Raw genomic sequence first — 21,210 nt, 5'->3', positions numbered from 1 at the left:
CTGAATATCCATCCATTCATTTTATTGGACGATGAAAGGCTAAGTTCACTTTTAGTAACATGCCACACGTGTAATAAGGGTGTAACATGTAACAGTGCACCTGTCCCCGCACTCCTAGATACACCCTCCCCCTATGACAGTGGCCAGGAGAGCATCTCCCAGCACCGCTGTCACAATTTAAAATCGGTGTAGCTTTGCACAGCCACATCATTCATTCACATTGATCTGTGAATGAAAGTCCTGTCTACCACCAATGCCTCAGTAACTGCTCATACGGGAGGTATGGGCAGACAGCAGTACTAAGCGTTTGCAGGAGCCTGACATTGCACCTGTGATCTACTGAATGCAGGTGCAATGCTTTTCAGGCTCCTAAGAAATTAAGTAATAAATGCACTTTTTACCTGCAAAAATTGTGCATTTATTATTTTTTTTTTTAAAAGTGAACTTATCCTTTAAAAGCCTCTGAGACCAACACTGTTATTTTACGGCTAATTTTCTTTTCCTCAATTATTTGTTTGAAAATGAAATGTCAAAGTGTCAAACAGGCAAAACGTTTGTTCAGTTTTTTCAAAGTATCTGTCTCTTAATATTACATTAGTGCAACCTTTACAGCACTGACCAACTCAAAAGAAACTTACCACTAGAACAAAACTGTGCTCAGGCAATATCCCATATTCTTCAACAAGTCTTTCCCTGGTGACTCTGGGAAGTTCGGGCAACATTTCTTTAATCAAGTCTATATTTATAACTTGACTATCATCCACGTTATTTGGTAATGTCTTGTTATCATAAAGTATCAGTGGAGGAAGGTTTGGTTCTGGCATAAACCTTTAGAGAACACAGAAGAACATTTTAAATTAAAAAATTTTTTAGAAATGTAAAGTTATAATTAGATTTTTTTACCATAAAAAACTCCCCACCAAGCCACCTGCTCACTCAGTATTTTATAGTGCACATCACATACCTTAATAATTGCAGTAATGCAGCTGTCAAAGTAACATGCAGGGCCTGGTTTTACTCAAGCCATGGAAGGAAATGCACACATATACACTAGATATGTGTAGCACTGCTATGGAACGATATGTCCCAATTGCAGTGTTTGCTGTATGAAATTCAGGATTCTTTAACTAGTAACACCAATAACTTTTTAATGGCATTACATGACATGTGGAGATGATCTGTTTTTGTCAACCCATATATATTATTTCCTTATTTCTTAGTGATCACCAACCCTTTATATATCAGTAGAATAAAACCCTCTAAATGTCATATGAGGCAGGGAGACCATGAATGGGACTTTATATGTGCCACTGGGAAGTCACACAGAAATAACATAATCCATTTTTATTTCATAAACATAAAAACAAAAAGGTACAAAACACCATTAAAAGCAATTAATTCACATATACAATTCATCTTGTAGTGATTAGGCATACAGGACCAACTCATTTCACGAAGGGGGTAGCTACTTCAGGATTCACATCTTAATTGTATATTCTATATTATGAATTATACATTCTCCAAGCACCAACTGTAGATCTAATTCTAGTAACTTCTGCATTCCAGACACGTAAAACACCATTCCTTCCACATCTTTTCCATGAGTATCCCACCAGGGATACCTTCAATTAAACAACGGAGTATACTAATTCTATATATTATGACTCAGTTCATAATATATAGACATGAATATTCTCTCATACTGAACAGCAGTGTTCATCAACACTATGGGGACACCAACAGGGCTAACTCTAAAAGTGGATATGGCAATATATTTAGAGCCTTTTGGCTACTACAGTCACCTTCTGCCTATCCTCCCTTACTCACATCTTCAGTCTTTCCCTTTCTACTGGCACCTCCCCCCAAAGCATACACTGAACACGCTCCCTTTTACCACAAAACATTTATAATGCCTAGTCTACAAGCATCTGAGCTCCTATCAAACAGACAACAACCTTTTTGACCCTTCAGTCTTGGCTTTTGCTTACAAGAATTTGCCTTACTAAAACTCACTAACAATTTACAAACTGCTAAAGCCAATGATCACTAGTTCATACTCTTACTGCTAGACCTTTCTGCTGCCTTTGATACTGCTGACCACTGATCTTTGTAAAAAACTCCATTCCCTTGGCCTCCAAGATTCCACTCTTTTCTGGTTGTCCTCCTATCCCAGCGTTCCTTCAGTGTTGCCTGCAACTCTGTCTCCTCCTCTCCACTTCCTCTTTCTGTAGGGCCCCCCAAGTTTCTGTCCTTGGGCCCCTTTTCTATCCATCAGTCACTCCCAGAGCTTCCAATACCATCTCTATGCTGATGACACCAAAATCCATCTCTCTTTTCCCCACCTCACCCTTTCTCCAACTCAGTCCACTTTAAGGTGAACCCTGAAAACATCTTTTCAAGAAAGTCTATCCTGGCCTTAAGCTAACAACTGAATCTTTTATTTCTCCCATCAGTTCATCCTTCACAGTTACCACCTTTTTGTTCCACATGACCATCCATATTAGATTGTAAGCTCTCAGGAGCACTGTCCTCCTAACCCTCTTGTATTGAATTGTGTTCAGACTGTACTGCCCCCCTTTATATTGTAAAGCACTGTGCAAACTGTTGACGCTATATAAATCCTGTATGATAATAATACATCTGCTTGTTTTTGCTCTTATGCTGGCAGATAAGAGGGTAGGAATGAGAAGGGGTCAGAATTATAAATTCTATTTTGTACCCCTTTGAAATGACAGATTGGACTCAGAGGTTTGGGACGTCTTTGATCCTGACCGGTGCAAATACCAGGAGGAGGGCTTCTAGGGAGGCTTGATGGACTTATGGATGCAAGGTTTGTGACTAAAGGAAATACTAAGCCTTGGTTTGGAGTAGAGGTTGGAGTAGAGGTAGTAGCTGTAGGAGTAGGAGAATTCTTAGGTTTTTCTTAGTAGGTTTTTCTTTCTCCCTTGATGAGTTTATCAAGGGATTTCCTAAATAGGCATTCTCTGTCAAAAGGCATGTGTATAAGATGCCTCTACAATCAAGTACAACAAACCAAGCTTTTAATCACAAAATCCTGTGCATATGCAGAGTTAAGAGATATTCTAGAGATATTGCAAGAGTATCAACCATAATCAATAAGGCTGAGGGCATCAGCTGCAATTGTTGTAAGAGAACAGGATCGTCAAAGAGAGGTTTATGTTTTCTTTTCATCTGTCTTGCCCAGTTACCATATCTTGCAAAAAGACATGGTAGCAGTTGTCCATTGCAGAGATGGACTTGCAAGGGCAAAGGAAATCTTTAAGAGGGCTTCCGGAAACTGAAGGTTATAGAGAGTGCTGAAAGTTTTAAAAAAAATTAAGACATAGTGGCAGAGAAATCTGCTAGGAAGGGAGCGGTATCATTATAGGACAAGGCAACAGCTATGACTCTGAAGGTGCTCTGTGTATCCTGTAGGCCATCAGCAGAATTTGCACTATTCAGCCCGTTTGTCCCAGTTCCCTTGCACCTGTATACTCCGTTGTTTAATTGAGGGTATCCCTGGTGGGATACTCATGGAAAAGATGTGGAAGGAATGGTGTTTTACGTGTCTGGAATGCAGGAGTTACTATAACCCAGGTAGTGATCAAGTTCTTTTGGCTGTGTCTCTGCTATGCACATTTTTCAGCTGGAATGGCAGATGGAAGTGCGTCAGCCATCAGGTGCCAAAAACATTAGAGATGAGTATAACAGGGAGTAATACAATAAAGTGAATAGCTTCTGATTTCTCTGCCTATGAATCCTCTTTCTGTGCTAAGAGCTGCAGGAGTTGTCTATCAATAGCTAAGAACCGGTCCCAAACTACAGGAAATCCCTGTACTACCTTACCCACATGGCTGGGACTGTTAGGGGTCTAGGTTCTGAGAGTCACAGTAGGCGTATCCCTGAAGGGGTCTTCAGGGTCTGGGAACCATAGAGATAGACCATGGCTCTGGACTTGGACCTTAGCCCTCCAGAGGCTAACTACACACATTGCACTTCATTTCATGTTGAACACCTAATGTAGGATCCAGTGCCTCAAACAAACATTACAGGCCTGCCTCACATAGTGGGACCTGGAAACAGTTCTCAAGGAACATTTATTTAACATTTATATAATCTTTTTCACACAAATAGAGCTTTATTTTGGTGATAGTTAATCACTTCTGGGTTTTTTATTTTTTATGATATAAATGAAAACAAGGCCAAAAATTAAAAAAAATATATTTCTACTTTCAGATATAAAACATATCAATTAAAATCAAATTTGTTCATGAATTTAGGCCAAAATGTATTGTGCTACATGTCTACTCTAGTATACACTACACTAGTAATTGCTGTGATCGGCAGCTTATAGTGTGACTGTGATATGGTGTTGGGCAATCTGCTGCTAACTGACACTTGCTGGGAGAGACACTAACTGACACTGTCGTCTTTAGTGCCACTAATACAGTGATCAGTGATGATAATGTACACTGTACTAATGAGACTGGTTGGGAAGGGGTTAACATCAAGGGCCAATGAAGGGGTTAACTGTGTGCCTAACAAGTGTACTGTGTAATATGTTCTGCTTTTACACACTGCTTTTCAGGGAGAAGTAACAGTCAGACCGCTGTTCTGTGTATAGTGTTTGTAAACACAGAACTCTGTGCTGTGATTGGCCAAAGCCAATCAGCAGGTTTCAGCCAAACTCAGGCTGTGTCCAATCACAGCACAGGTCAGCAGTGGGAGCACACATGCGTGCCAGACAACCAAAAAGTTCACTGCAACATACGGGTACACCGCAGTACCTGGCTGTGCCTCCTACTCACAGCACCCATTTATAGTGTTTTCTTTTTCCAAAGACTGCATCTTGGACTTTTGCCTATCTTTCCCTAATATCTCAATACCTATCAACACTGTGCTATAGTTTTTTATCTTTTGAACCCATGGCCTATGACTGCAAGTCCTATGTCCTGTTCTGTACAAATAAAAAATTCTGTATTCAATTCATGTAGTCTTCATATTTAACAATGGATCCGACTGAAATTGTGTGACTTCTCTTGAAGTTGCACAGTTTCAAAGTCGCAAAGTCAGTGCAACTTCAAGTGCGACTTGGAAGACATCTGTGTGAGTTCATGCACAAATGTCTATGCAAGTCACACCTGAAATCGCAATAAATAGTGCAGGAACTACTTTCAATTTGAATGGTTCCATTGCAGACAATAGGGTGTGACTTGTCATGCAGTTTGACAGTTTCAAATCGCATAACAAGTCACACTGGTGTGTCCCAGGACTTACATTTAATGATAACATCTGTATAAAGATAAAAAGGTACAAAAACTCCAAACTGTGAATTTCTAAAGCTTACTTCTTTTGCGTATAAATCAATAAAAATACTGCATGAACAAACCAAGGAAACTGATTACACAGTTAGGAGCACATGCTGCTGTTGCTCAGTTACAGTTAGCTTTATTTACATATAGTGTATGTATTAGAAATAATGCAGATACATGAGAAACACAAGTTTTAAAAATTCTTTGTTATCCTTCTACAAACATCAGGCTTCATAGCAGCTTCCATAAATGTAAAAAAAACCTACAGTAGATGTTTTGTAAAATATTAAATCAAGCTAAAAGTATGCACTTACCGGTAATCTTGCTTTCCTTCCTTATCCCTCATAGGTATGGTGGCCCTTAATAAAGTGCAAAATAGCAAATAATTTAATTTACATAACAAAAAAAAGTTTTAAGTTGCTGCTCATGAAATGAAATGAAAGAAAAGAGCATATTACAACTGAACATGTATATATGAAAGATAATATGTTGCTATGAGCCTTTGTGTGCTTTTAACTCATTTTACATTGTGATGCTAAATTCATTGCTAGATAATAATGTTTAATAATCATATACTCTGCCCATGCAAAAACTACTATCATAAAAATATTTCTAGAACTTGCGTTACAAGACAAATATGGACACTACAGTCCCCTCAGAATTTTATTGCACTGAGACAGATAAGGACTGATGCCACAAGAGGGATAATTATAAACAAGCCTGCCAAAACTACAGCAACAGTAACATATACACTATATTGCCAAATGTATTGGGACACCCCCCAAATCACTGGATTCAGGTGTTACAATCCAATAGCCACAGGTGTATAAAATAAAGCACCTAGGCATGCAGACTACAATGAAAATAAGAAAAAATTGCCATACTAATTGATACAAAGCTGTATCCTTATATCTCCAACTCACTTATATAAAAGTGTGGATTGTAAACCTAATTATAATGAAAGACAAAAAATGGCAGTTGACTAGTGCAGAGCCTCCTAAAGAGTGGTTAATTAAATCCTACGCGGAGTAATATATCACTACAGGAGTGAATGCAATAGTGTTTTTATTAGATCACATGGATCGTGAAAAAGGTAGACATTGACATGGTGAACATGTTGCAATCATATCAAAATCAAAGAATTAAAATAAAAAAACGTTCAGCGTCTTCAAAATGGCTGTGTGGGCAAAAATGATTGATGTGAGGCAGTAGAGTTTCCCTTCTGTATTCATCAAATGTAAAATTCCATACTGTATAACCTAGTAAATTTGTTTTCTTCTTTTGCTGTTCCTTCATGAACATCACATGCAGACTACAATCCCTGGTAAAAAGTAGGGAATCACCACTCTTGGAAAATGTTTATTCAATTGTTTAATTGTGTAGAAAAAAAAAAAAACAGACAAGCCTCAAAACTATTTTCATTTAACATTCCAACCTTCTGGTTTTAAGAAACAGTTGCAAAAAGAAAAAAAACTGTAGGGAATTGCAACTGTATTTGCAGATCAAGCAGAGGTAAAAAATATGGAATCACCATGTACTTTGCAGTTCTAAAACAAACATCTGAATCAGATTACATCTGCCAATTAGTCTGCAGTTAAAAGAGTGCTTGCACACCTTGGTGAGCTGTTCCACCCAGCTGACTGACATGAATCATGGCTCCAACACAAGAGATGTCATTTGAAACAAAGTAGAGGATTATGAAACTTCAAGAAGGTAAATCATCACTGAATGTTGCAAACGATGTTGGTTGTTCCCAGTCAGCTGTGTCTAAAATCTGGACTAAGTACAAATCAAATGGGAAGGTTGTAAAAGGGAAGCGTACTGGTAAACAAAGGATGACATCAAAGCGTCCAGATAGAAAATTTAAAGCAATATGCCAGAAAATGCACAACAAAACAAATGGGCAGAAACTGGAGTCAATGTTGGATACCGAACTGACAGACATCGCCTATAGGAAATGGGATTTACATACAGAAAAGCCAAATGAAATCATCATTAACACCTAAACAGAAAAAAAACAAGGTTACAGTGAGCTTAAGAAAAGCAATCATGGACTGTGGATGACTGGATGAAAGTGATATTCAGTGATGAATGACGAATCTGCATTGGGCAGGGTGATGATGCTAGAACTTTTGTTTGGTGCCATTCCAATGAAATGTATGAAGACAACTGCCTGAAGAAAACATGCACATTTCCACAATCATTGATGATATGGGGTTGCATGTCAGGTAAAGGTAACGGGGAGATGACAGTCATTACATCTTCAATAAATGCAAAAATTTATATTGAGATTTTGGACACTGTTCTTATCCCATCAATTGAAAGGATGTTTGGTGGTGATGATGACATCATTTTTCAGGATTAATATTATTATACAGGATTTATATAGCGCCAACAGTTTGCTCAGCGCTTTACAATATAACGGGAGACAATACAGCAACAATACAGATCAATACAAGAGGGTTAGGAGGGCCTTGCTCCTTGGAGCTTACAATCTAAGAGGATGATAATGCATCTTGCCATTGGGCAAAAGCCGTGAAAACTTTCTTTCAAGAAAGACATATTATGTCAATGTCATGGATTGCAAATAGTTCAGATCTCAATCCTATTGAAAATCTTTGGTAAAAATAAAAGAAAATGGTCCATGACAAAGCTCCAACCTGCAAAGCTGATCTGGCAATTACAATAAGAGAAAGTTGAAGCTGGATTGATGAAGAATACTGTTTGTCGATAGTTAAATCCATGCCTCCCAGAATTCAAGCTGTTATAAAAGCCAGAGGTGGTGCAACAAAGTACTAGTGGTGTACTGTAGTGAGTTTTTTTTTTCATGATTCCAAAATATTTTCCTCAGAATTGAGTGATTCCATATTCTTTTTCCTCTGCTTGATCTGCAAAAACAGTTTTCTTTCTGGTTAATTTTTTTAAATGTCTCTTAAAGCCAGAAGGTTGGAATGTTAAATGAAAATAGGTTTGAGGCATGTCCGTGATTCGTTTTTTTTCTACACAATTAAATGAACATTTTGCAAGAGTGGTGATACTTTTTGCCAGGTGTTGTACTTCTACAAACATTTGTGAAAGAATGGGTCTCTCCCAGGAACTCAGTCAATTCAAGCAAGGTACCGTGATAATGTGTGAACAACAGTAACTCAGCCACAATGTGATAGGCCACGTAAAATGACAGAGCGGGGTCAACGCTTGCTGAAGCACACAGTGTGCAGAAGTCCCCAACTGTCTGCAGAGTCAATAGCTAAAGACCTCCTGACCTTCAGATTAGCACAACAACAGTGTGTAGAGAGCTTCATGGAATGGGTTTCCATGGCCGAGCAGCTGCATCCAAGCCTTACATCAACAAGCGCAATGCAAAGCGTCGGATGCTGTAGTGTAAAGCAAGCTGCCACTCGACTCTAGAGCAGTGGAGACGTGTTCTCTGGAGTGACAAATCACGGTTCTCTGTCTGGAAATTCGATGGACATGTCTGGGTTGGGCGATGGCCAGGAGAACGAAACTTGCCTGACTGCATTGTGCCAAGTGTACAGTTTGGTGGAGGGGGGATTATGGTGTGGGGCTGTTTTTCAGGGGTTGGGCTTGGCCCCTTAGTTCCAGTGAGGGAACTATTAAGACGTCAGCATAAGACATTTTGGACAATTTCATGCTTCCAACTTTGTGGGAACAGTTTGGGGACGGCCCCTTTCTGTTACAGCATGACTGCACACAAAGCAAGGTACATAAAGACATGGATGAGCAAGGTTGGGGTGGAGGAACTTGACTGGCTTGCAAGCCAGGCCTTCTCGTCCGACATCAGTGCCTGACCTCACAAATGCTTCTGGAAGAATGGTCAAACATTCCCATAGACACACTCCTAAACCTTGTGGACAACTTTCCCAGAAAAGTTGAAGCTGTTATAGCTGCAAAGGGTGGGCCAACTCAATATTGAACCGTACAGACTAAGACTGGGATGAAATTAAGGTTCATGTGCATGTAAAGGCAGGCGTCCCAATACTTTTGGCAATATAGTGCATCAGTAGCTAAATACAGCAGGTACAGGTATATAACAGAAATGCTGCCAAAGCTCATGTCCCTATTGACTGGGAACTCAAGCTCTGGCTCAGCAGAGAGTGTGCAAGAACTCTGTAAAGAGATCACTGTCTCTCCAAAGAAAGCAAGGGTCCTATTGACTGGGAACTCAAGCTCTGGCTCAGCAGAGAGTGTGCAAGAACTCTGTAAAGAGATCACTGTCTCTCCAAAGAAAGCAAGGGTCCATCTCTGCAGCTGCTGGCAGGGGACAGGATTTTATACTCAAGCTATGGATGCTCTTTAAAGAAAACTAACTATAAGGCTGTTCAAACTTTATTGCACCTGGATGAATTTGGCTTATTTAAAATGAAGATTCATTTGGGCTTTAAATTATCCAATTAAAAGCAAGCACCACAGTTATATGTCTAATTATAACAACGTGCAACAGGTCTAATTCCACTGTTCAACAGGTAAAAAGTTTTGGGCATAAAATTAGCTAAATCTTACATAATTTTGGGGTGCTGAAAACGAAAATGACCCTAAAAAATGTTGATTGACTCTAGTTTCCATGATATATTCACCCATCTAATGACGTAAGCCATTCAAAATTATGATGCAACTTCAGCTGCATATTGCGCAATTGATACTGGTGACCAATAGAAAATTGCATGTATACTGAGATGATGCAATATTAGCCTTTAATTGCATCACTTCACTGCATAAAAGCTGCAGTATCTGTAGCTGATTGTAGTTCGACAGCGACTTTACATTTCGTTTTATCTTATATAGGCTACTCAGTAATGCCTCGAACTTGTGTGAATAAAGCAGATCATTTCTGCTATATCTGTGGTGAAATAACTTTTATCTCACAAAAAAGGAGGATAACAGGAATGATTAAGAAAGCCTACAACTTGTATTTTGGCTGCAAGATAGGAGACCAGGACAAGAGCTGGGCACAACATACAGTCAGGTCCATAAATATTGGGACGTCGACACAATTCTAACATTTTTGGCTCTATACACCACCACAATGGATTTGAAATTAAACAAACAAGATGTGCTTTAACTGCAGACTGCCAGCTTTAATTTGAGGGTATTTACATCCAAATCAGGTGAACGGTGTAGGAATTACAACAGTTTGCATATGTGCCTCACACTTGTTAAGGGACCAAAAGTAATGGGACAATTGGCTTCTCAGCTGTTCCATAGCCAGGTGTGTGTTATTCCCTCATTATCCCAATTACAATGAGCAGATAAAAGGTCCAAAGTTCATTTCAAGTGTGCTATTTGCATTTGGAATCTGTTGCTGTCAACTTTCAAGATGAGATCCAAAGAGCTGTCACTATCAGTGAAGCAAGCCATCATTAGGCTGAAAAAACAAAACAAACCCATCAGAGAGATAGCAAAAACATTAGGTGTGGCCAAAACAACTGTTTGGAACATTCTTAAAAAGAAGGAGCGCACCGGTGGGCTCAGCAACACCAAAAGACCTGGAAGACCACGGAAAACAACTGTGGTGGATGACCGAAGAATTCTTTCCCTAGTGAAAAAAAACACCCTTCACAACAGTTGGTCAGATCAAGAACACTCTCCAGGAGGTAGGTGTATGTGTGTCAAAGTCAACAATCAAGAGAAAACTTTGCCAGAGTGAATACAGAGGGTTCAAAACAAGATGTAAACCATTGATGAGCCTCAAAAACAGGAAGGCCAGATTAGAGTTTGCCAAATGACATCTAAAAAAGCCTTCACAGTTCTGGAACAACATCCTATGGACAGATGAGACCAAGATCAACTTGTACCAGAGTGATGGGAAGAGACGAGTATGGAGAAGGAAAGGAACTGCTCATGATCCTAAGCATACCACCTCATCAGTGAAGCATGGTGGTGGTAGTGTCATGGCGTGGGCATGTATGGCTGCCAATGGAACTGGTTCTCTTGTATTTATTGATGATGTGAATGCTGACAAAAGCAGCAGGATGAATTCTGAAGTGCTTCGGGCAATATTATCTGCTCATATTCAGCCAAATGCTTCAGAACTCATTGGACGCCACCTCACAGTGCAGATGGACAATGACCCAAAGCATACTGCAAAAGCAACCAAAGAGTTTTTTAAGGGAAAGAAGTGGAATGTTATGCAATGGCCAAGTCAATCACCTGACCTGAATCCGATTGAGCATGCATTTCACTTGCTGAAGACAAAACTGTAGGGAAAATGCCCCAAGAACAAGCAGGAACTGAAGACAGTTGCAGTAGAGGCCTGGCAGAGCATCACCAGGGATGAAACCCAGCGTCTGGTGATGTCTATGCGTTCCAGACTTCAGGCTGTAATTGACTGCAAAGAATTTGCAACCAAGTATTAAAAAGTGAAAGTTTGATTTATGATTATTATTCTGTCCCATTACTTTTGGTCCCTTAACAAGTGTGAGGCACATATGCAAACTGTTGTAATTCCTACACCGTTCACCTGATTTGGATGTAAATACCCTCAAATTAAAGCTGACAGTCTGCAGTTAAAGCACATCTTGTTTGTTTCATTTCAAATCCATTGTGGTGGTGCATAGAGCCAAAAATGTTAGAATTGTGTCGACGTCCCAATATTTATGGACCTGACTGTATATGCTGCAATTCTTGTGGGACGGCACTGGAGCAATGGTTGAATGGAAAAAAGGCATCTATGCCTTTCGCTGTGCCAATGATTTGGAGAGAGCCAACAGATCATGTTAGTAATTGTTACTTTTGTATGGTGCCTCCAATTGTAAAAGGGCTAAATAAGAAGAAAAAGTTATCTGTGCACCATCCAAATATTCCATCGGCAATACATCCAGTTCCTCATGGAGAGGGGCTACCAATTCCTAAAGCACCAGAATCCTTCGTGGTTGAGTCAAGTGAGGAAGAACCTGAAGCGTGTAGTCACGTGCAGTTGTAAGAGATAGCCCTTTCCTCGAATACAAGAGAAAAGCCAAGAGAAGCAAAACCGACACAAACTGAAGACAAAACTAGTGAGAATCCTAAGTATTAAAATGATTCAACTTAGCTTATGGCTATAATTTTTCTTGGTAATCCTATGCAATATATTATGCCATTTAGGCTTTGTTATGTAGTCAATATCACTTGCTTTATATTTGTGGAAAGACATCTATCTATATAATTATTGTGCATTATGTAGTCATTACGCCTATAGTAGAAAACTTTCCGTTTACAGAAAAACTAGAGCCAATTGACAAATTTCATTGTTATATTTGAACTCAGAATGTGAAATTCATTAAGAAATGGATCCTTTTGTCTCCAAAACTGGCAAAAAATAAAAATTTGTTGAACAGTGCTTTAAAAAACAAATTATATTTGTAGATACACTCAGCAGCCACTTCATTAGGTATGTCTGATTAATAACACAAAAGGAAGGATACACGCTCCATTGAAAAATATTCTCTCTTACCCAAGTTTGTAATCAAAGGCCCTTGTTTCATTTAGGATTACACCTCCACCATTAAGGATTTCAGTTTGCCTTTTAATTTCATAATCTGAGATTTAAAGAAAAAAAAAAAAAAGAAAGATTAGCCCTGTCATCTGATGGACCATTTAAAGTCTTATTCACACTAACTGCTGAGCTATGTCTTTAAAACCAGCTTTCTGCTCTACTTTTTATCCACACAAATGAAAAGAGATATTAAGGTACTTTGTCAACGGGCTTTGGTCAATTGCATCAGGTTGATATCAGCTTAAGGCTGGGTTCACACTTGAGCGGTGCGGTATATCTCATGTGATTCGCACAGGAACCACATTCCTGTGCAAATCACATGCGAATTGTGTGCGGTGCGATTGGAGCCATACATTTTGTATGGCTCAAATCGCACCACATCCGTACCGAAAAGGTAAAGGACTCTTTTTTTTGTCTGCGCTAGAATTGGATCACATGGGTATTCACACCCATTCAATTCGATTCTGCACATCGCACTGCGTTTTGCGGACCGATTTCGGGGTGCTGTTATCTTAACATACTATGACAGTAGGCAGGTGAAATCACCTGGTTGCGTCCTGGATGGACGATATATTTGTCCGAGGTTCAGGCTTTATGGGGATTTGTACCACTAGAGGGAAGTGCTGAGTCCTTCAGCACTGAGGTAATGAGCCCAGCTGAAGGTAGTGGGCTCATTAACACCTGTATAAAACTTCCCAGAGTGCTTAGGGAGTTGCTCCACCCTGGAACCAGATCTGTGCCTGAACTGTCTGGGGAGCTGACCTATTATCTGTGTGCAGAGAGACCAAAGCCTGTGTGGCTAGCCTTCAAGTGCTAGCAACTAGGTATAGCAGCAGGCTGTACCTAGTGGGTAGCTAGGGAAAGCGGTTGTTGCAGTAAGTAGCCAAGTTGGCCAGGATTTATTTTGATGTTTCTTTTTGGTTTACCATTTTTTTTGTAAATATTGTAAATAAATTGCACCTGTTTGTTTTCACCTCCACTGTTGTTGTGCTGTGCCTGTCTTTTTGTGTTGTGCACCCATCCAGGGGGTCACACACACCCGCTGCTGAGCTAACCCTGTTACAATACACACCTGCAGCGGTTCGCATGAATGGGATGCGATTGTGAAGCGGTGTGGAATTTGCACAGAAAACGCTGCAAATTCCGCACCGCATCAGTGTGAACCCAGGCTAAAATGCTTCTGAGATCATTCAAAATGAACAGGTGTATTTGACCTACAGGTGACCTACTTCAAGTTGAATGCAAATCCCATCTGAAGTGAACCATAGCGTGTCAACACAGGCCGTTACTGATGCGTAATAGTCTGTTTACCTTTAAGCCCTGGTTCACACTGATGCTGTGTGGAATTTGCACCGTTTTCAATGCGAATTCCGCACCGTATCAGAATCACACCCCATTCATGCGAACCGCTGTGGGTGTGTATGTTAAGTTAACAACACCCCGAAAGCGGTCCGCAAAATGCGGCGCGAGGTGCAGAATTGGATCGCATAGGTGTGAATACCCATGCGATCTAATTCTAGTGCGGACCCAAAAAAGGGTCCTGCATGTTTTTGGTGCGGGTGATTGCAAATAGAGCCATACAAAATGTATGGCTCCGATCACACCGCACAAAAATCGCATGTGATTTGCACAGGAATGCGGTGCGGTGCCTGTGCGAATCACATGAGATATACCGCATCGAACATATGTGAACCCAAGCTTATGGATAAAGGTTTGTGTTAATTATACAAGTGATGCATAATCTGTGGACATGACAAACAATAATTGAGTAAAGTATGAGCTTTAAATGTAACAATATTTAGTAAATTCAGTTGAATAAATGCATCTTCAGGTTGAAAAATGTCATGGGTGGGGGGAATAGTTGGGTAAAAATCGATTGGAAGTGAAGGCCTAGTGGAAATGGTTATGCAAAAGCAGGTGGTACTGTCATATTTCTTAGTAAATGATAAAACATCTGCTGCATATTGCCAACTTAAACAAAACTGAGTCTCACAAAGATCAATATTATTTTGTACAATCTAGATTCATTGACAAGTGTTAGGCAATATAATATACACTTTCTATTTAGCAAACAGTAAAATATAGGGACTGTATGAGCATAGTACTAGAACCAAATTACAAGCAATGTGAAAGTCTGTGATTTCTTTCTACTGAGCACATTAAAGCAAATATTCTAAAACAGTATATAAATATACATCTCCTAATGTGTAAGAAAAAATTACAGTACCGATAGCTCTTGCCAAAAAACGAGCACTATTAATGTTCTTAACTTCTGTCCTTACTCCAAACGGCTCTCCAGGATAATGAACAGATATATTTGCATCGACTCTCAATTGTCCCTCTGTAACAAAAAGGCAGTATAAAAATTTGAAACTTTTTTTTTTTTAATTTTATATTTTAAACAGATCCTGTCAGAAGTGGTGTCTGCATTCATTTTCTTATTTATGCTTTCTTTCTTCCATTTTCATCTGGTGATCCAGCCAGCAAACCTGCTGTTTTGCAAAAGAACAAGTTCTCCAGTAGATGTATGTTACATAGATGATACAATCCATTTAAAGTGGAAGTAAAGGCAAACCCTAACTAACTCTAAACCCACTCTCAGCAACATTTTAAGCTTCATCTATTTAGCCCTGTAAAGAAAAAATCACTATACTTACCCGTTCTGGTCCCACACTGAGATGTCAGTGGTGGCTTCAGGAATGAGTAGGAGAGGCAGCCTTCAACGGAGGCTCCATAGTAACTCTATGGGTGATGCCACTTCCCAGCTATAGTCGGCTGCCTCCAGCTCACAGAGGACACAGCTGGAGACCAGACCCGAGTGGATTCGGAACAGGTAAGTATAGCGATTTTTTTTCTTTACAGGGCTAGGTAGATTAAGCTTAGAATGTGGCTGAGAGTAGGTTTAGTGTTAGTTAGGATTTACCATTACTTCCACTCCAGTACTGGCAGGGGTGTTTACAATGTTCAGCTTTTATTTATGTATGTAAAATCTTTATCCCAAAAGGAAAAACACTGTTGCTGTAATTGCTTATAAAGTAATAGCTGGAGTTTGGCTTCAACTGTAAGTGTATTTAAGTCTGCTAGTGCATCCAACACTCCCATCCTCCCAAATTAACACTGCTGCTGTCCAAAGGTGCTTCTGTGCTCCTTCATAAAAAGTGGGGGCACTCTTACTGGTCAAAAAAACTGGTGAAAACAGAGGGAAAAAGGACTAAAAATAGAAAACTAATGCAGCCACCACATGACTAATAACTGGTGAGCTGCAATATATTACTTTTTTAGTTTAGGGTTTAATGCCACTTTAACTTTCTGGCAAATCTGAAACTCCTGGGTCAACTTATACCCTTTAACCTTAGTAACGGGAAGCACACCTTTAATCTACTTATACTAGGAGTTTTTATTCAGTGCATACAACTTTGAAAATTATGTAGCTGCATTTTAGGTGTTGCTCTAAATGGAAAGATACTATGCGTAACAAAGTAGGAACAGACATGCATCTTAACTACGCATGAGATATTGGAGAAAGTGGAGGGATTGCCAATTGCTTCTAAACAGATGTCTGGTTTCATTGCTTAATACATGCAAACAATGCCAGTTGAAATCTGGATATTTGGGCAACACCTTCACATTGTTTTTGTAGTTCTCCTAAATTAGTTGCTTTGGGCCTGCGAGGTGCGAAAACCAACAGCAGGTGTAAACAGCAGCATGTACAGTGCATCCAGAAAGTATAAACAACGCTTAACTTTTGCCACATTTTGTTATGTTACAGACTTATTCCAAAATGGATTAACTTAATTTTTTATCTCAACATTCTACAAACAATACCCCATAATGACAACGTGGGAGAAGATCGTTTTGAAATTTTTGTAATTTATTGAAAATAAAAAAAACACATGTACATAAGTATTCACAGCCTTTGCTCAATACTTTGTTGAAGCCCCTTTAGCACCAATTACAGCCTCAAGTCGTTTTGAGTATGATGCTACAAGCTTGGCACACCTATTTTTGGGAAATTTCTCCATTCTTCTTTGCAGTACCTCTCAAGCTCCATCAGGTTGGATGGGGAGCGTCGGTGCACAACCATTTTCAGATCTCTCTAGAGATGTTCAATCGGGTTCAAAGTCTGGGATCTGGCTGGGCCACTCCAGGACATTCACAGAGTTGGCCTGTAGCCACTCCTTTGTTATGTGGGCTGTGTGCTTAGGGTCATTGTCCTGTTGAAAAATGAACCGTCGCCCCAGTCTCTGGAGCGCTCTGGAACAGGTTTCCATCAAGGATGTCTCTGAACATTGCTGCATTCAACTTTCCTTCGATCCTGACTAGTCTCCCAGTTCCTGCCGCTAAAAAAAATCCCCACAGCATGATGCTGCCACCACCATGCTTCACTGTAGGGATGGTGTTGGCCAGGTGGTGAGCAGTGCCTGGTTTCCTCCAGACATGACCCTTGGCATTCAGGCCAAACAGTTCAATCTTTGTTTCATCAGACCAGAGAGTTTTGTTTCTCATGGTGCCTTTTGGCAAACTCCAGGCGGGCTGCCATTTGCCTTTTACTGAGGAGTGACTTTCGTCTGGCCACTCTACCATACAGGCCTGATTGGTGGAGTGCTGCAGAGATGGTTGTTCTTCTGGTGGTTCTCCTCTCTCCACAGAGAAACACTGGAGCTCTTTCAGAGTGACCATCGGGTTCTTGGTTACCTCCCTGGCTAAGGCCCTCCTCCCACAATCGCTCATTTTGGCCAGGCGGCCCACTCTAATAAGATTCCTGGTGGTCTAAACTTCATCCATTTGTGGATGTTGGAGGCCCCTGTGCTCATTGGGACCTTCAATGCTGCAGAAATTTTTCTGTACCCTTCCCCAGATCTGTTCCTTTATACAATCCTGTCTCGGAGGTCAACGGACAATTCCTTGGACTTCATGGTTTGGTTTGTGCTCTGACATGCACTGTTAACTGTGGGACCTTATATACACCGGTTTATGCCTTTTCTAATCATGTCCAATCAACAGAATTTCCCACAGATGGACTTCAATCAAGTTGTGGAAACATCTCAAGGATGATCAGTGAGAACAGGATGCACCAGAGCTCAATTTTGAGTGTCATGGCAAAGTCTGTGAATACTTATGTACATGTGTTTTTTTTTATTTTTAATAAATTGCAAAGATTTCAAAACTAACTTTTTTCATGTTATCATTATGGGGTATTGTTTGTAGAATGTTGAGGGAAAAAAATGAATTTAATCCATTTTGGAATAAGGCTGTAACATAACAAAATGTGGCAAAAGTTAAGCGCTGTGAATACTTTCTGGATGCATTGTACACAAATGCCTAATATGCATGATGAAAAAATCGGATGGTCGTTCGTACACAACTTTGGAGAGCTGATCACGACTGTTCATGCAAAATGATTAGAAAAGACAAGCACGAATATGGTTCTTGTAAGAAAACAGAGCAAACGATTTTCCTGTAATCTGTACAGTATTTGTGCATATACAAAACAAATGATCAAGACTGCGTATACTCAGAAACTAAAGCATACATTACATCATCGCCAGACGTTTTATTCTGTTGAGAATTTTCGTAACTTCAGTAACCTATTCACTTTCAACATGAGACTAGCATGCAAAAAAAAACCCCAAAAACAAAAAAATTTTCTCATCATGTGTATGAGGCTTAGGGCTAGATGTGCAATGACATTTGAGCGCACAGTAACACAGCTATTGAATTAAGAAGTTTTTTTGTGCATTTATGAAGTGTTTTAAAAGCATTTGCATTGCATTAGAAAAAGCTTTCCAGATGCCACCTCTATCTTAGTTCTCTATTGTATGGACTCTTGTACTATCATCTCAGCTAGAAACACCTTCTAAACACAACTCGAGTGCACTGTAAATAACATAGGGGCATTTGTGAGGAGTTTGTAGTGAGATTTAGCACATTTACATTGACATGAATGGAGATGTTTGGGGAACAGTAAAGCCAGCAAAACAACACGTTGGATCAATTTCAGTGTGATGCAATGCAAAGCAATACCAGTGCGAACAACACTGCAATGCATAGAATTTTGACAGGTGTTCAAGGGGCTTTTAAAACACCTATGAAACGCCTGCTTTTGATGCTAGTGTAACTTAGCCTTATCCTACATTAATATTATAACAGGAAAGTGCTTGTATGGCTTTGAACATACCAATTCCAAAATGTTTAATATTTATGATATGTAGCTTAATATTTTATATGTTTAGGGCCCATTTACACCGTGTATGTTGGGCAGCATTTTCCCGACGCATTCCCAAGATATTAACAAGGAAATTTGCCTCAAGAAAGTAGGATAGGATGCATTCTTACGCAGTACTGAGTGTGTTGATGCATTACACCACATCACAATGTGCTGCATTTAACAAAGAACATTATAAACATTTAAACATTTTAATAAAATTAAAAAAAAGAAAGAAAAAGAAAACATTCTAACAAGGCATCATACTGCCCCTATACAACGCACACCAGCGAGGCAGGCTTAATATCTCTATATGTAGTGGTTAAATTCATTTTTTCAGATTAAGAACCTTTTCAGCACATATAGATAATAGCTGGTAATTCTGCAAAAAATACAGTGTCATTGTCACTTCTTGTGAGATACACAGAACAAAACTTATCTTTCTTTTGTAAACTACTAATTGTGTCATCCTACCTGTAATGAAGATGAAAAGGCAGGCAGGTTTGAAGTCCAGCCTGGGCAGCAACCATGGCTTCCTCCAGAGATACAATGGAGGGCTATGGTGTCCGTTTATGAACCAGCGATAAATGATCGCTGCTCAATTCTCCGGCATTCTCGGAGAACACAGTTCTCCTGTGAATGCCTTTTATGAAGCAGTTCTCCGAACGAAGGGAGAACAGTCTACAAACGCTGGAGAACGGTCTACAAACGGTGGAAAACGGCTGATTTTACTATAATCTCACGAAATTACAGTAAAAGATCAGTTTACTAAGCAGAGGTAAATTATCGCTGCTTAGTTTGCGGTCCCTCCGATTCTCCAGCTCTGGGCTGGAGAATCTGGAGGGAGAACACAGATCTCCAGTGAAGGGCTTAACATGTTCTCCTGATTGTCATAAACTGTGAAAGAGCAGAGAATAGCTGTGATCCTCTGAATCGCAGCTATTCTGTGTGTCATAAACGGACTCCTAAAAGTAGCCACTCAGAGACAAGACTTTGTATTATCTCCAGGACCACTAGGTGTAACTAAAGGGCAAAAACTCTGAAAAAAGAAAGCCAAACCAGGCACCTTGTATAAGGACTGGTAAACTGCAATACAATATATTACATTTTTGTTTTTTGTTTTAGATTTGCTTTAAAGTAAGGCTGTCATGAACCAATGCAGAGAAATAGGTATGCCTGTGAAGTGCATACACATCTGTGCACCATAGTGGACCATGTGTACTTTTAAGTGTGGGTTTGAACGCTTTCAAACAAACCAACGCACCTGTCTACTGATAATTATGTTGCTGAAAGTTATGCCTTGGGCCATCAATTGATTAAAGGACAGGGAATGCCCTCCAATAATCAGAGTTGCAATAAACCCCATTATATTTCATATCTCTAATGCTGGCAAAAGTCCTACCAACAACCATATCAAAAAGTAATTTTAACATATATTTTTACATATATTTGTAAATGCATTCCAAAAATGTAGATTTGTAATTTTTAAAGACATACAGTATATTTGCAACTTATTTTTACAAATATTTGGCATATATTTTGTAATAAAAACACATTTTAACATGTAGTGTGTGTATATATATATATATATATATATATATATAAAAATATAAATATATTTTGAAATATATTGAATATGGCCAAAATTGTAGCATTTCAAATATATAACAATATATTTGGGAAGAATATTTTTAAAACCTATTTCAAATATATTTTTCTTTCATGTGGGAGAGTAAGCTATTCACTTTAACCACTTGACCTCCAGGCCTTTTTCTGACACTTTTCTGATGAAAAAATTAATTTATTTGCTAGAAAATTAGTTAAAACCCCCAAACATTATATACATTTTTAAAGCATAGGCTGTAGAGAATAAAATGGTGGGTTTTGAAATTTTAAGTGGTGCAAAGAGGGGAGAGAAGAGAAAGCACCAACGGAGAAGAGTTCAAAGCAGGGGACATCATAGCCCATCATAACAAAGTAAGCTATTCACTTTAACCATTTGACCTCCAGGCATTTTTCTGACACTTTTTTGATGTAAAAATTAATATATTTGCTAGAAAATTAGTTAGAACCCCCAAACATTATGTATATTATATTTTAAAGCAGAGGCCCTAGAGAATAAAATGGTTGGTTTTGAAATTTTTTTGTCACACGGTATTTGTGTAGCGGTTTTTCAAATGCAATTTTTTTGTAAAAAAATA

At 39.2% G+C, this 21,210-nt stretch overlaps 1 protein-coding gene across 1 annotated transcript in view; it reads right to left on the bottom strand.

Moving 5' to 3' along the window:
* Positions 1-21,210, bottom strand: part of GATB (glutamyl-tRNA amidotransferase subunit B) — a 201,046-nt gene that overhangs the window by 60,162 nt on the left and 119,674 nt on the right. Inside the window, exons 6-9 of the mRNA XM_089670459.1 lie at positions 15,032-15,145; positions 12,763-12,847; positions 5,627-5,671; positions 639-828 (exon numbers count right to left, since the gene is read on the bottom strand). Coding sequence (XP_089526585.1) covers positions 639-828; positions 5,627-5,671; positions 12,763-12,847; positions 15,032-15,145 — 434 coding nt within the window. The remainder of the gene's footprint in view (positions 1-638; positions 829-5,626; positions 5,672-12,762; positions 12,848-15,031; positions 15,146-21,210) is intronic.

The sequence above is a fragment of the Staurois parvus genome, unplaced genomic scaffold (genome assembly GCF_062004578.1).
Source record: "Staurois parvus isolate SC_StPar_1 unplaced genomic scaffold, SC_StPar_1.0 ptg000090l, whole genome shotgun sequence".
Classification (NCBI taxonomy): Eukaryota; Metazoa; Chordata; class Amphibia; order Anura; family Ranidae; genus Staurois; species Staurois parvus.
Note: the sequence above shows the minus strand (reverse complement) of the source record. Positions and strands in the feature narration are given on the sequence as shown.